This window comes from Micromys minutus (genome assembly GCF_963924665.1).
Source record: "Micromys minutus genome assembly, chromosome: 1".
NCBI classification, from domain to species: Eukaryota; Metazoa; Chordata; class Mammalia; order Rodentia; family Muridae; genus Micromys; species Micromys minutus.
The window spans coordinates 81068061-81084813 of record NC_137969.1 but is presented as its reverse complement, the minus strand read 5'-3'; the positions used below and the strand labels follow the sequence as shown (position 1 = coordinate 81084813).

Here is a 16753-nt window from a genome sequence, read left to right as displayed (position 1 = left end):
TAGATGCCAGGATCTACCACGTGAGAGAGGAAAAGAAAACATGATTCGGTAAAATTTGAACATTAGCATTTTTTATGGTGAAATAGAAAGGACAAAACTAACGATTACATTTGTTAGGTAGCCTCATGTATTCACCCACATTGAGCACGCAGGCCACATGACAGTGTGCTGGCCCTGCCACTGAGACTCTGTCTGCAGCAGGATTGAGATTGCCCACCACACCTCTCCTCACCCAGGACACCAAGGGAGATCACAAGACACAGCACCAGGAAGCGATCTCTGCCCCTGCCAGGGATGGCCATGACATTGCCACCCACATTGCTGTGTTCCAGATCTCCCCACTCCTCAAGGGCTCCAGTTCAAGACGATCACAGAGACCACCGTGGAGGTGCAGTGGGAGCCCTTCTCTTTTTCCTTCGATGGGTGGGAGATCAGCTTCATTCCAAAGGTAACACTCAACTGTCAACTCTCTTAAACAAGCCTGATTTGCTATATTCTGAACCTCAGCTTAGATTTAGGGGCAGCAAGGAAGGTACTATCCAATGAAACTGCCTAAGCTACTGAAGACACAGTATGAGTTGTGAGTGTATGGGCTATAGGACCCTGTTCTCACATAGATCAGGGGACTAACTAAGACATACAACCTGAGCTCAGCTTCAGGCCTTGGATGATGGGTCATGTAGGAAGCAGTGTCAATATCTGGCTATCTTCAGAGAGGGTTTGGAGGAGCTTTGTTTGTAGTGAGCCTGACAGTGAAGCTTCAGGAAGTTGAGTTCTCCCTTAGCACAAAAGAACAGCCAAACAGAACCGGTCACATGGTCAGTCTACAGGTAAGTGCAGAAAAAGTTAGCTTATGGACTGCAGCCTCTGAAGGTTAGAGATGTAAAGCATAATCTTGCTTTCCAGAATTAGTCAAAAATGAATTTATACTCCATTAAACAAGATTTTCATTAAACAAACTCATTATTATAACTTGTGAACTAAGAGTCCTCTCTGGTCTTTAGAGCAGTGTTTTACTTGATGAGTCCCAGAACTGTCTGCAAGTCACTGAGCTGCTCCAGTTTCCAGCATTGCTGGCTCTGCTCATGTCCCTCTAAGTATCACTCATGGATACAGAGTTCAGTGCACTCCTCCCCTCTCTCCTCATTCTTCACCATCAGAAAGCATTTTTGGAGTCATTCATCAGACATAATGACAACTGACACATTTTTGGCTAACAAGAGGGTGGTTTTTCCTGTTCTTTTACTCCAAAATTCCTGCAGCCATGACTATTGTAGCCACAAAAGACCTTCAAGCAAGTGGAATATGAGCCTTCAGTTTACATTTAGTTTTGTTTAGTCTGTGGAGACCAAGACTTAGAAATCTTAAATGACATAATCTGCTAGATTTAAGACAAAAACCCCAAGTCTTGGGCTCTACTCCAGAGCTCTCACACTCCTGTGTGGATATAGTCCTGTCACAGCAAGCTAAATACACCTGAACAGATGTTCTGTACAAATCTGTTAGGATATGTCTTATATGAGTTAAATGGCCAATAAAGAATTGCAGGCAACTGGGTTTATAACAAGGCAGGAAGAATCATATCATCCTGCTGCTCAGGCAGGAAAAAAAAACCATCAAATTCTCCTGCTCTACATATAATATATAAAATATTGACTGAGAGACAAGCCAGCCAGGGCAAGCCAAGATCAAATACATGGCTGCATGGAATAGATGTCATAATGTATAGGTTGAAGCAATGGGAAGGGAATATTTATCACATTGATTTATAAGAGCATGCCTATATGTTATATATGGAGCTTCCCAGTGACAAAAAGAACAAAGAACACATAAGAAAAGCAGGGTTACAAAAGACCCCCTGTCTCTGCTATTTCCAAAGCATAAGTAGGTAGATGGCAGATGATAATTGAAAGGATGGAGGTAGATAGATAGGTAGGTAGGCACGTACGTATATACATACATACATACAGAGAATGAAAGAGAGATGACAGATAGATTAATGTTGACAATAAATCCTAAACCCAACATCATCAAATTGTTTTTTCACACTTCTGTTTTCACATATTCATCTCCTTTGTCTCTCTCCTATTTCCTTTTCATTAATACTTTCTTTTCTTTTTCTTTATAGCTCATGAGTAAAGAGAAAACATGGAAATGACATATTGGCACCAGGGTAGCACCATAAGAAAGAAAGTGGAATGAAACACTAGTTCTGGGTTTTAAAACAGATCTGGCAATGTCTTAGATTCAATTATTACAAATATATGTAATATATACACATCCATATATATATTACATACACACATTATTATTAGCAGCTAAGAGAATACTCATCACGATAAGTGCCCCCCCAAAATCTGATAACATTGATTGTAACCAAATAACATTAACTCTATGACAAGAGTCAATCTGTATCACTGCATGACTAGATTTTATTGGCAAACTCAGAAAATCCTGAATAGGCCAAAGAAATGTTCTCGAAAATTGGTTCTTATTGAACCTATTGGGCATGTTGCTGTCCCCAAGCACTCAGCTTATAGTTTCTGGGGAACAGATATAGTCTGTTTTCTAGTTTTCAGTGTGCACAATTAACATTCTGCCCCTGTATCTTTCTCTCACCATATTTCTTCCCTAGTGACCCCTCTGATTTCTCTGTTTTGCCCCACTCTCCAGAACAATGAAGGAGGGGTGATTGCTCAGCTCCCCAGCGATGTTACGTCTTTTAACCAGACAGGACTGAAACCTGGGGAGGAGTACATTGTAAATGTTGTGGCTCTGAAGGAACAAGCCCGGAGCCCTCCAACCTCTGCCAGCGTCTCCACTGGTAAGTGCCTCCAACTCTTTCTATGGCTGCCCAGAAACTGTCAGGCATGGGCAGGTGAAAAAGAGTCTCTGATTCCTCAGAGAGCAGAAATGAAACAGGGACTTGGAAATGGACATACTCTGCCAGATCCTAGCCGAACATACTTTAGTGCTCGCCCTTCCAAACATACAAACCTGAGAAATTGTTCAATGGAGCAAATTCTCTATTAAAAGTTCCAGTATGTTTCTACTAATCTCACTCACTAAGCCTCATTCACTGACCTCCTATTGTCATAAACTTTGAAACCAGTGAGATCCAACCCATTCTCGCCTACTATAGGCTTGGAAAAATTCAGCCAAACTTTTCCAATCTGTTTTATAACCTCAATCTGTTTTATAACAATTTCTTCACAAATTAGTATTAGGATTAAATTAGATACAGTACACAGCATAATTATCGCTATACTGATGCACGCTTAAGACCTGTCATACACACATGTACATGGAAAAAGGTGCTAGAAGTAAAAGCAGCAGGGGGCAAACCGTTGAAACTGGTGGACAGAGTTGAGTCACTGAGCAAAGTGATGGCTCAAGTTGGTTATTCTTTTGGTGCCCACAGTTTATTCCATTCAGGATCATTATATTTTCAAGATCACTTCATTAATCATGTCATATTTTGCCTTATTGTCCTCTTAGCTGATAAAGGATGTTCAGCTTTGGTGCTGTAACCTAGCAACTGTGATGCACATCTATGTGACTCCTGAGAGTTGCTCAGCGATAAGTGGTGTCTGGTACTAGGTCTTTGGCTCTCATTTATTGATAGAGAAGGTTGGATGCAGAGCGTATGCAAGTTTGCCTATTAAGAAAAACTAAGATAGATGAGTATTAACACAATTTTCTTTTTCATAAATGTAACTTACATACTAGAATGCCAATCTTAGGTGTGGAATAAAACGTTGGCTTGGGTAGAACAGGGAACCACAGCACTATGCAATGAAAGTAATGTTTATAACTGTTCAAACTTTGATATTTGGGTCTAAACTAATAGTATCAGGTTCTAAGACTTAGAGATTTAGTCTAGAAAATGTTTTTTTAACTATTGTGACATTAGCTTACGTTGCATTGGTACAACAGGGTTCCAGAGCCAAGTCTCAATGTCAGGATCAGGAGGAGATCTGCACCCTTAATAAATTTTCTCTCATATTGTCAGCCTAGGAAATTCTGTTTTAATCTCTTTTCTATTTTGTACGTCCATTTAAGTTTTTGGTTTTTTTTTTTTTAATGATGTCTTACTAAGGGAGAAGGCACAAGAAAGTGCTGTTATAATAAAGCGGGCTTCAGAAGATATCCCATGGAAACAAAACCATGATGATTCAGAGGACTCACCAGAGTGCCACAGGCACAAACTTATTCACCAAGGTTCTGCTGGATTCTGAAGACTAGACATTTGGGAACAGGATAGATAATTCACTTCTGATGTCACCAGGCCATTCTTATGCCTGAAACATAAAAAAGCATTAGCAGGTAAAAGGCTGAAAAGGAAAGATGCCTCGGAGAAGGAGAAAGATCATCCCAGTTGAATATCTTGCTTGCCGGAGTGTGGAGGGCACTTAAAGAAGTGATTCAACTCTGTCTCAGCTTTATATCCAAATGAATTTTTAAAATAAAAATTAAAGTACTTTTTGAGAGTTCCTTAAAATTAAAATTAAAAGCTCCCGATTTAGAAACCCATGGGAAAGCTAAGCAGCTTTCAATTAAGAAAAGAAGTCCTTCTTAATGGCTTCCCATTCTGTATAAAATGACAAGAAGAATGTGAAAAAGAAAAAGAAGAGAAAGCAATAATAATAATAATAATAATAATAATAATAATAATAATAATAATAATAATAATAATAAAACACACATGCATTCTACCTTTTGAAGGGACCTGTATTTGTTTAAATTAGTGCCGAAGTTGAAATCAAGGTTGCTATAGCCTTGATTGGAACAGGGCATTAAGACCAGTTGGTTGACCAAAGAAGAGTGGTACCCAAGATGCAGCAGGAAAGATGGCTGGCTCCCGTCCCTGTCTGGTGCTTTTAGGAAACAATCATCTGATTATTTCCTTCTGCTAAGGTCTGACCTACAGGAACCCCCTCCTGTGAAGCTCTGAGTCCTCATCTGCACTCAGCCTGGCTTTTTCCAGCCCGGGTATTTTATTAATGCAAATACAAGACCTCCTGCAGCTAACGCCCTCTGTGCTACATAATCACATTCTAATATGGCCAATCCATTATGATTAGGGTTTTTGGATCCAAAGAGTTGAAGGACAAAAGCTTTATGTGGTTATCTGATTTTTCTAATGCCTTTTTTTCTTCCTCCCTCAAAAAGCTCCAGTTTTTTTTAAAAAATGTTCTCTTATCCCTGTTCAAAAGGATGAAGAGGCTTGTCCATTCAGTCAGCACTCTCCAGTGTCTACAGGGCTTCAGACACTGCGCTTAAGTCATAGCTAGGAGGGCATCGAAGCATGATGACCCTAAATTAAGTGCAACAGCAAAGGTCCAAGTCACCTAAAGCTGTAGCGTGGTGGGGTGGGGGGGGAATGTTTTCTGTTTAAATACATGCCTGCCTCGAGGATGAGAAATAAGACTTCATTTTTACTCCAAACCAGGCTGCACCTACATGATCTAGTGATTTTCATTTTACCTAGTGATCAAAAGCCCCAAGCTGTTCACTAGGAAATGGCTGGAGAGTCCAGCATCTAGTGAATGCCTAGCATCTGAAAAGTTGAGGAACTAACTCTAGGTTACCCTGCAGCTGTCCTGAGGCGGACACACATGCTGGAGACAGAGAAAGTGGCCCAGCGGGTATGAGTTTAAAAACAAATCCTAGCCAAAGATTTCAGGGGAATCTTTGGAAAGTTACTTAAACTAACTGAAGCAAAGGAAGATTTACTGGAAGGACATAATTGTTTGCTAGAAACTCGGGACCAGAAATATATATACCCGAGATTCATAAAATATTTGAACCATAAAATGGAATATCAGAAATTGAGTTACTCTCTGTATCTTTTCATAAGCCCACATGCTCACTCATTCCTTCTTGTCTGTATACCTATACTGCCCTCCTCTCCCTCCTCTCCCTCCTCTCCCTCCTCTCCCTCCTCTCCCTCCTCTCCCTCCTCTCCCTCCTCTCCTTCCTCTTCTCCTCTTCTCCCTCTTCTAGCACCAGAGAGCCTGGAGAACCCTTTGTGTCCTGAGACTTTAGGCTCAGAAACATGCAGGCACTTGTGGAAGAAAGGAAGGAAGGAAGGAAAGAAGGAAGGGAGGGAGGGAGGGAGGGAGAGAGGGAGGGAAAGAGAGAGAGAGAGAGAGACAGAGACAGAGACAGAGACAGAGAGACAGAGAGACTCAGAAAAACAACTCCAGAGTTGGAGTTCTTTAATTCAGACAAGCACATTCTCCTGACTGACATGTTTCATGTCTACACATGCAAATGCCAGTCTGGTTGTCCAAGCCAAATAAAGCTAGAAAGGCATAACTTCTGAATTCTCATAATGAGACTTTGACAACCAAGTCTGGGTCCCATTTGTCTCTCTTAACTCATAGAATATTCATCTGGGCTCAGTGAAGGTAAGAGTTGGGCAACAGGCACAGGCCAGAAGTCTCTCCTCCTGTGCCATTAGCTCTGAAAGAAACAGGTCAGAGTCATCCAAGTGTCCTTCCCCTGCCCAGACTGTGAAATGGCAGCATCTGAAACCTATAGTCAAGAAAGAGCCCAGTTCTGGGAGAACTGGATGTCAGTGTTCATGGTGTAGGCTCCAGGAAGAGACTTCTTTTGCATATTCCCCATCTATACAATGGACTAGAAAACCCATCCCACTGAGAAAGCTAAAATAAGAAGAGGCAAACACATGCCAAAGAAGGCTTACTCCTGAATCAACTTCATGTTCTGTCTCTCATGCAGTCATCGACGGGCCCACACAGATCCTGGTTCGAGATGTCTCTGATACTGTGGCCTTTGTGGAATGGACCCCACCTCGAGCCAAAGTTGATTTTATTCTCTTAAAATATGGCTTGGTGGGTGGCGAAGGCGGGAAGACTACCTTCCGGCTACAGCCTCCCTTAAGCCAGTACTCAGTGCAAGCCCTTAGACCTGGCTCCCACTACGAGGTGTCTATCAGCGCAGTCCGGGGGACCAATGAAAGTGATGCCTCAAGCACCCAATTTACAACAGGTGAGACTGGAGTTGGGGAACAGGACTGGGAGACAACTGGATGATGTTGCAGCCAGAGAACATTGAGAGAGAGAGAGAGAGAGAGAGAGAGAGAGAGAGAGAGAGAGAGAGAGGAGTACTACCAAGTAGGGAGAGCTGGGTTCTCATCCTAACTCTGTCACCCGGATGTGACTTAATGTAACTTCCTTCCTTCCATGAGTCTCTGATTTCTCATTACTGAAGTGATAAGTTTATTCAGAAGACATCTGAGCATCCATATTGTTGGCAGAAAATGGCAAATCCGTGAGAGTACAGAGAAGGTGTCTATTTCGTGAGACACTTTATTGCCATTTATAGGAAGCTGTAGAAATTCTCTAAGCCTGGAGTGGTTTCATTATCACCAACATTCTTCAGCCTTGTACAAAGCTTAACCTGTATAGTTGTCAGCAAACCTTCCCACTGAGGTCCCTGAGTCAATCTACCATTTGCAACCTCTAGCAATAGGCCAGTTGGTAGAAGATAAGCCACAGACACAGCCATAAATAATAGAAAGATGAGTTAAAACCATTATAATTATTTCAGCCTTGCAATGATGTCCACAAGAAAGCTTCATAACAAGCTTCCTTGAAGAGCTTTATCATCAATCAGAAAAGCCAGGCCTCAGGGTGACTAAGTTTCTGATTCAGAGCTCAGAAGCCTGGCCAGCCAGTGGCTAAGAATCATAAGTCCTATGTGATCAGGTCAGAGACTGAGTTCCTATGAATCTAGAATGTTGTTGGCCTTGTCCTCTCTTCCTTGGAGAGGTTACATATCAAAGAATGTTTTTTGCCAGTTCCAAGTTGCTCCGAGGATCAAAGAAAACTGATCCCATCTAGAAGATGTAAGAGCCATTGTCTTCTGAAGAACGCTAACCTGCATGTTCAACCTTTCGTCGGTGTAGCTTGAGAGTCTGCTACAAGATGGAGTGAGTCAACAGCTCCAAGAATGCACAATAACCAGCTCACTTTCTTTATCTAGATTTTACACCTGCAAAATAAGAGCTCAGTTGTAACAGACGGCTTAGTGTTATAGCTCAAGCCATTTGCAAACTGAATGACTGGGCAAGATGCGGGGCTAGTCTGTCCACAGGAAATCCTGGAGTGCTACTGAGGTTAGGACTCAGGAACAGGCCAAGATTGGACCCGTACAGCAGTGGTCCCTTGAGAGAGGAGTAGACTGTCAGTGACCAGGCTTTGCTGCACAATGCACCATTTAAGTCAGCCCATCTTCCCCAGTAAAAGAGAGCAGCCAAAAGTCATGATGACCTCCTCCCACAGAAGCAAACAAGAATGGACACAGGGAAACTTTCCCCCTAAAAACAAGTGTGGACTCTGGGAAGCCTCAGGAGGCAGATAGTGTCTGCAGTACACTCTTGAAGTTCTAAAAATCCCCAGTACCTGACTCTACTACCTTGCCTAGGGTATAGCCAATGGGCTGTTTCAGTAAACACATCTTAAAGATTTATTCATTTATTATATAGAAGTACACTGTGGCTGTCTTCAAACACACCAGAAGAGGGCATCAGATCCCATTACAGATGGTTGTGAGCCACCCTGTGGTTGCTGGGATTTGAACTCGGCACCTCTGGAAGAGTAGTCAGTGTTCTTAACCACTGAGAAATGTCTCCAGCCCCCAGTAAACACATCTTGAGATCCCCAAAAGACTGAGTGTACATGCTTCTTAGAAAAAGCAATCAAAATATTCTCATTTCTCTTTATATAATACCACAAGGAAGAACTGTAAGATCCATTCTTGGTTATGGTCAACTTCCAATGTACACACACACACACACACACACACACACACACACACACTTCAGACAACTGCTCAGGCTGCTGGTATCTGCTGTGGGCCACATGTTCTGCACTTTTCTCTTAATTTCAAGATAGCATACATTTGAAAGTGGCTCCTTTGTGCTCTGTTTCGATAACAAGTTTGAAGAGGCAAGAAAAGAGAAGGGGGCTCTCAAGCAGCATGGGCAAAAGTGAATTCTTGATGTTCCTGTTGGCAAGATGGAGCCACACTGGCTGGTAGCCCAGGAAAATTCCAATCGAAACAATTACATCCCACCTCCTCCGAGGGAGCTCCCCCCTGAGTTTCAGCTCACTGCAGTAGGATTCTCCAGTTCAGATTGCCTAGTGGATTGGCAGCTGTTAAGTGGCTGCTTTTCCATGCAACCTTCAGTCTGTTCCTCAGCCCCATGCTTCCTTCGGCTCCCATAGGAGAGAGGAAAGTAGGGGTGGGTAGAGACAAATAGCTTTGCAGACAGATTCTCCAAGTCCAGAGTTGGCAGATGCCATCGGAATGATGAAAGGGTGTGCAGACCCTCACGGGTAGGGCCCTCAGTCATTTCAGAATTCCGCTTAAATTCAAATTAAGCAAAGTGTTTTTCCAGGTGACGGCTTAGGCACTAGGAGTGCACTAATTGCATAGGCAATTAAAACTGAGATTTGCTTCCTGCATGGTGAGTAGGATCTTAATCTGGGTCTTAGAGCTGCTCTGAAAAGAAGAACCCTGGTGGAAACAACGGAGGCCAGTAATTAGAAGGATGCCAGACTAGGAAATCTAGAGAGTTCCTCCCCACTTCTGCAGCCTCATGAAGATGATGGGTAGTTTCCAAATCATGGAGGACTTCACTCTGAGCAGAGTTCTCAAAGGACTTAGGCATCTGTGCCTTTGACCTGGATGGCCCACGTCTGGGCTTAGCACTCCTTATGGGTTGAAAAGATGCTAAAGCTCTGACCCCTGCTTCTTTGGAAATAGGGTCCTTGCAGATAAAGGTAAAGTCATTGGGATCAGCTCTACTTCAACAACTGTATCGTTATCAAAAGGGAACCCGGGACAGAGACAGGCATGCACACAGGACCTGTCATATGAAGATGGAGGCAGAAACTGCTCAGGGGATAGCCAAGATGTCTAGAAAACCACGAGATGCTGAGAGGCATGTCACAGATTCCCTCACCACCCTCAGAAGAAAATGTCCACACCATGTACATACCACACGCATCTCAATCCTAGGCATTGTTTTCTTATGCAGACTCCAGCTTGGGCTGTGTTGTGTGACAGCCCCAGGTAACAAATACAAACACCTGAACCAGAATTTTGTTCTCCTCAACCTCCTCACTGGTCACTCCATTCTGAGGTTCTCCAACAAGTTACTTCAGAAGTTCAACCAGGAAGCCCATGACCCCTCAGTCAAGATGCTGGTTGTAGACAGCAGAGGGACATCTTGTTTCTGCAAGGCTGGCTGCCTTTGTCACAGCTCTCCTATTCCCTATGCACCTCACCTCGGGCAATCTCAAAGCTCACCGCTGACATATGTAATAAGCCATTTCTAAAGGCTCAGAAGAAACAAGGAAGGTTGAGAAGTAGATGGGACACAGTTACTTACCATGTACTTTTTGAACATCCTCTGGGGCCACAAGTATTGCTCTAGGCATAAAGGGATGAGAGCCCATTTCACATGAATGGTCTCCCAGTGGGAAAAGCAAAATGAGAGATTATTTCAATCATGATTTCTGAGATAGGGAGGAAAATAAGACAGAAGAAAAGTGCCACTGGATCGAGTCTACCCCTCTGAGAAAGGGTCCTAGCTAAGAACTATAAGACTTAAGAACTAGAGAACATTCCAAGCAGACGTAGCAGCTGGTTCAAAGGCTCTGGAGTACAAATTAGATTGATGTGTTTCAAGAATGGAAGAGTAGAAGTGTTAGGAAGGTCTGCCCACTTAGTCCCAGTTAGACTGCTACTGTTGCAATTAATGAGAATTTCCCAGGAAGCAACAACAGAAAGTTTTAAACAGAAAAAAATGTATCTAATATTCTCAAGACTAGAAAAAAAGCTAGCACCAGAGTTCACAGACACAAGTTCCTCCAGACAGGGTCCATTGGCCATCTGTCTTTGCTGCCATGTTTCAGAGACCTGCTGAGTCCCCTCCTACTCAGACATCCTCCAGCTGTTCTTTCTAGACCCTGAGAGAGCACTGATCTCAACTCTGCCCAGTTCTGACACTCACTGCCCAAGCCCTCATGCTAGGAATGAGCACTTCTGTAATGACTGAGATTGAAACAGCTGTTCATTTCAGATAAAACACTATTCCCTCCCATAGAGTTCAGGGCCTACGGCCATTAGATTACATTCTATGACCTTATAAAAAGAGGAAATCTCTAAGATAACATTTTCTAAGTACAAGATAGGTCTTCACTTTAGCCCTGATTAATTGTCTTTACCTCTGAAATGGTTAATATTCACCAAGCTGACAGAGTTGAGAGCCACCTAGGAGACACACTTCTGGGCATGTGTAGATTTAGTTAGATGAGGTACTATCCACCCTTAATGTGAGGAATAAATTCAGTGGGTTGATGTTCTGGATTGCATGCAAAGGAAAGAGAGAGCTCAGCATCAGCACCTATCCTTTGTCTTTCTCTACTTTCTGGTTGTGGATGGATACAAAGTACCAGCTGCCTCATCCTCTGTATTCCAAAACTGTGAGCCAGAACAAAACCCTCTTCCCTCTTGCTTTTGTTAGGTGCTTTGGTCTAACAAAGAGAAAAGTTACTAACACAGCTCCCACTCAGTTCAGGCCAAAGCCTCTTTACCATATCTTCCTCCCTGTGTATCTTCTTACCTCATCTGTATCTGCCCCCATGCTCTCTGTCCATCTAACTCCTGGAGAAATAAAGTACACTACTTCAAGAATGAACAGTATCCAGTATGATAACATAGGTTGAACAAAAACAAATTTCTCAGAAAAATAAGCTGCAAAGACAACCATCTGCTCAAGATCCCTCACACCCACACCCAGTTGACATCACACAACAGAAGCCTCTGTGTTCATATGGATTCACAGCAGTCTTCTCTTCCACAGGAACAAATGGGGGTGGGCTACTTGCTTGGCTTTGGCAGATACCACAGTCTACTTAGAACAAATTACTGGACCATTCCAATGTTAAATTCAAGTCCCAATGGCTGAAACTATTTTGGACTTTTTAAGTGACAGATTTTAGACAATGCTTTCTTATTTAAAAAAAAATATTGATTTAATGTATGCTGTAGCTTTCTTCAGACACACCAGAAGAGGACATCAGATCCCATTACACATGGTTGTGATCCACCATGTGATTGCTGGGAATTGAACTCAGGACCTCTGGAAGAGCAGCCAATGAGAGTGTGTAACAGTTACGCACTCTCCAGCCCTAAGACAATACTTTCTTGAACTGCATGTTCTTACATTGCTCCTCCTCAAATAAGCCTGTGCAGGAGGGCATTCCTAGGAGAGAAAAGTATCTCTCAGAGATTATGGGAAGAAATGCCAAAAGTCATGGAAATTCTTAGAAACCTAGGAGCACACATTCCGGTGCCAGGGGGTCATTAAAGATAACAATAAGCCATCCATCCAGGCTTGGACTCTTACATTTGTATCTGGCGTCCTGCTGTGCATTTCACATGCACATCTATCTGTTGTAGACAACTTGCAGTGCTTTCCCCTTTCCAGGAGATGGCCATTCAGTTCTAAGACCTTGAAAGGATTATCTTTGGTGCCAATACTGTAGAAGTCAAAAGTGGTTCAAACTGAAGCCTGACTCCAAAGTGACCAGCTGCCTGGTTCTCTTCCCACTGTATAACACTCACTATTCATACTGTAAATTTCCAACTTGCATGCTGTTCAGTTGTATCAATGCAAGAAAAGCCAGAGGAAGACAGCTTCAAACCAGTAATCTCTATTCCATTTTAACCACTTGGCACTGCCCCTTGTTTTCTCCTACTGAATTATCTTTTTTCCTTGCTTTTAAACATCTATTAGTCAGCTCCTTTTCAAGTTTCTAGAATGCTACTTGAATTCTCAGATGATACAGAGGAAACATAAAATTCATTGACATCCAACTCCACGCCATGGGACCCACCCAAGGAGTCATCACCATCACGGTAGAACAAAGAAGGGAAGCAACACCTTCAAACTTTATTCAGATGAACAGCCAAGGGTCAGGAGGTGTGGGTTCTCACCTCAAAGATTAGTAGCATTCAAGATGCTCCCCAAATGTGCAGAATTGCATACAATGTTGGTGATAATTATTTATTTTTAGAGATTGATGCTCCCAAGAATTTGCGAGTGGGTTCCCGCACAGCAACTAGCCTTGACCTCGAGTGGGATAACAGCGAAGCGGAAGCTCAGGAGTACAAGGTTGTGTACAGCACCCTAGCTGGTGAGCAGTACCATGAAGTGCTGGTACCCAAGGGCATTGGTCCAACTACAAAGACTACCCTCACAGGTAAGAGCTGTCTTTTGGGATGGTTGTGAATCTGTATCCTCATTGCTACCTCTTCTCAATTCATTTATTTCAAACTACTCCACCAACAAATCCTACTAATCTAATACATTAAGTGTCTAACAAATACATACCCAACTTTAGAGTGCACAGTGATCTGTCATTCTAAACACACTGTCATCTCTTTAAACCATAGCAATAATCCCCTACATTTTATAGCTCAATCTAATCCACTCTTTATTTCAGCAACATTAAATAATTTCTCAAAGTATATTTTTATTATCCACTATATTATGCATACATTCTAGACATCTAGCATTGCCTTCAGAATGAACAGTCTCCCAAGGCTGGCCTGTTTTTCTTTACTTCCTAGTCTACCTGTCTTCTTGCCTTGGTGGTCCTGCTCCACAGGTTTGCTTCCTTCATTTTCTCAAACACACTCTGCTTCCTGCCCCAGGGCATTCTCACCGCATAGCTCATGCTAGATTCCCTTTCAGCCCCTGAATTTACACCTTACTTAATGAGGAACCAGGTCAAACAGACCTACACACCAACAATCCACTCTCTGCACTGTTCCCATATATGTGGTCTTACTGTGTAGCCTAGGCTGGCCACCATCTCATGATCTTCCTGCCTCAGCTTCATGAGTGATAAACTATTCAGTAGCAGCTGTGTAAGGGATGTTAAGCAAAGCAGTGCAATGAGAAAGTATGAACAGACAAGGGTCAGGGCTGGAACAGACTGGCCAGGAGTCTGTTGGTGATATCAGAGAAGAAAACATGGTGTGTATAGTGCCCTAGGAAAACACAATGCCTGGCTGGAGTCGGGGAGGTGGTGACAGATCTTGGGGGAGATGAGATTCAGTCATGGTTCCTCCTGATCCCATGGGATACCTGTCCAAGAAAATATACCTGCTACGTGTCACCGAAAGATTGGTGCTTGGGGGAATGCCATATGGCTTTCATGTAAGGAAGGAATGGTACCAAATACTGTGGGCCAGAGCCTGCCCTTCTACCCATAGACTTCATCTGACTTGTGTCTTACTTGCCAAAGCATTTGCTGTCCTACAAGTCCAGCAACTCAGCAAGGATGAGAATAGTAAACAAGCATACATGATCGAAGCTGTTTTCCTCCTGAGCTAAGCTCCCAGACCTCCTTGCCAAAGAAAGCTACTTAAACATTCGAGAACTTTTCCAAACAGACACACAGCTGGAAACCCAGGCTGATGAAGCGCTTAACAGAAGGGAACTGGACATAGAAGGGACAGCAAGCCTTGCATAGAGTTAGCAACTGATTAAAAAAAAAAAAAAACATCTTGTAACCAAAAAAAAAAACTGTACAGTACAGGAGGAAACAGTACATCTTTGCCTAAACCTGCAGGCTGATTTGGCAAGTAACAGGTTTTTGTTTTGTTGTTTTTGTTTTTTACAAGAAAGGAGGCTTGTTGCTTGGTAGAAGCTACACTGTAAAATCATAGTGAACCAATCACAGCCTAGTTATTATTCCCCGTCACCAGGAGAAAAAAAGAGAGAAGAGTTTGTGTTCACTAGTACATGTCACATATCTGTAGCTTGGGCATCCCCATCGTATGAATGAGAAAGCTGAGGTTCAGAGGCTCTGGAGACTTGCACTAGGTCACAACACTAGCAAGGGACATGATGACTCAAAGCAGCTTCTGAGTCCCTGTGAAGTTTCTCTTCTTCCCTTGCTGCTGGTGATAAAGAAGAAAAAAGTAAACAACAGTTCAAATTTAAGACCCAAAAACCTGTAAGGCAAACAGAGACTAATCACTGAGTAATGGGCTCAAGTAGGTTGATATTTATGTTTGAGTTGTGCTTATAATATATATATATATATATATATATATATATATATATATATATATATATATATATGATAATGCAGGCACAAGTGCATGCCCTTGTGAGTGAGTGTGTGTGTGTGTGTGTGTGTGTGTGTGTAAAATATCCATCTCTCATAATTTTTTAGGAAGTTCTCTGCTGGGAGATTAATAAACACAAAGCACTATGTGATTTAAGGAGGGATTATAGGCACACTAGAAAGCCATGCACAGTGTGTACAGTATGTACAGTGTGTGCCGTGTGCAGAGTATATTCCGTATGTACAGTGTGTACAGTACATATAGTATGCTCCTGTGCTGAGCCTAGTTCCAAGGATCACTGTTCTTTCAGTGCAGTCTCTGGGGAAAGAAAGGCCTAGGGAGGAGAGGGGAAACAGAAATGATGGGTCCCAGTTCTTTACAATTGCATGTCACTCATTGCCCTGGGTGGACCCTGAACAGGAAGCTTTCTCGGCTTCTGTGCCCTGTGTGGGTCTCCTCCAGAAACCTCTTATTTGACTTGGCCCCAGACCCATCGCTTTCCGTGGGCTGGGTCAGCTGACCCCCCTTCCAAGCCTTTATTTCTTCATTTGTAACACACTATGTATGGCAGTGCCCACCTCACAGAGTCATCGTGACAGTCTTTTAGTCTTTTCAAATAATAAAATCTAACAAAAACAGAATAAGGTAGAACAAAAACTATCACATCAGAACTGAACAAGACAAGCAGAAGGGAAAGAACCCAAGAGAAGACGCGGGAGACCCCCTTGTCCGCATACTCGGGAACCCCATAAAAACACTAACTGGAAGCTATGATAAATATTCAGAGACCGAGTGCAGACACATGCAGGCCCTGTGCCTGCTGCTTCAGCCTCTGTGAGTTGATGTGAGCTTCGACCAGGTTGATTTAGAGGGCTTGTTTTCTTGGTGTCCTCCATCCTCTCCAGCTCTTACAGAGAGTCGTGTATTTAATGAGTTCGAAGCGGTGCTGCTAACAGGGATGCTGTATATAGATGATGGGAGTGGAGGACAATGGGGAGGCAGAGGTCTGTTAGCTGGTGGCTGATTCCCGGTGACCTCTTTTGATCAGCACGATGCCCCAAGTCAATGTGGGTACTAGCAGCAGAAATGTCCCTGGGAAAATGTTAGAGGCTTGTCCCAGACTCATTGAGTCACAGCCTCAGGAAATGTGTGGACACATGGACACACACACTGAAAGAAAGCATTTGTTCAAAGCTTGGCTTTTGATGTCCCCACTCAGATTGGAGGCATACATCTTCATGGGTTTGCTCTTTGACCAGGTTCCCCACATTTTCTGGGCTTCAGTTTCCTGCTGTCTACCACAGAGTTGTCAATAAGGTTAAAAAACACCCTATGTGCCACTGTGTGTGAGTGCTGAACACACTGAGGGCACATCAGTCATTGAATTTTCACTGTTTGTCTCTGAACAAAGTTCATCTTAGACCCACTGCTGCCCAGTCTTTTCTCACACACCTTAACATCCCTTTATCATCACAGGCGAATGTTACAACTGGAGGCAGTGGTACCTTGTACTTACGATATTGACAGAAGCTCTTGTCTCTGAGGCCACCACTGACTCTTTTGCTGTGAA

The 16753-nt window shown here is 43.0% G+C and overlaps 1 protein-coding gene across 2 annotated transcripts in view; it reads left to right on the top strand.

Annotated features, from left to right (window-relative positions):
* Nucleotides 1-16753, top strand: part of TNR (tenascin R) — a gene marked incomplete at both ends in the record, with an annotated part of 73908 nt that overhangs the window by 10823 nt on the left and 46332 nt on the right. For both annotated transcript variants that reach the window (XM_080923192.1, XM_080923193.1), the window contains 4 exons: nucleotides 333-448; nucleotides 2674-2824; nucleotides 6748-7017; nucleotides 13119-13304. In XM_080923192.1, coding sequence (XP_080779318.1) covers nucleotides 333-448; nucleotides 2674-2824; nucleotides 6748-7017; nucleotides 13119-13304 — 723 coding nt within the window. The remainder of the gene's footprint in view (nucleotides 1-332; nucleotides 449-2673; nucleotides 2825-6747; nucleotides 7018-13118; nucleotides 13305-16753) is intronic.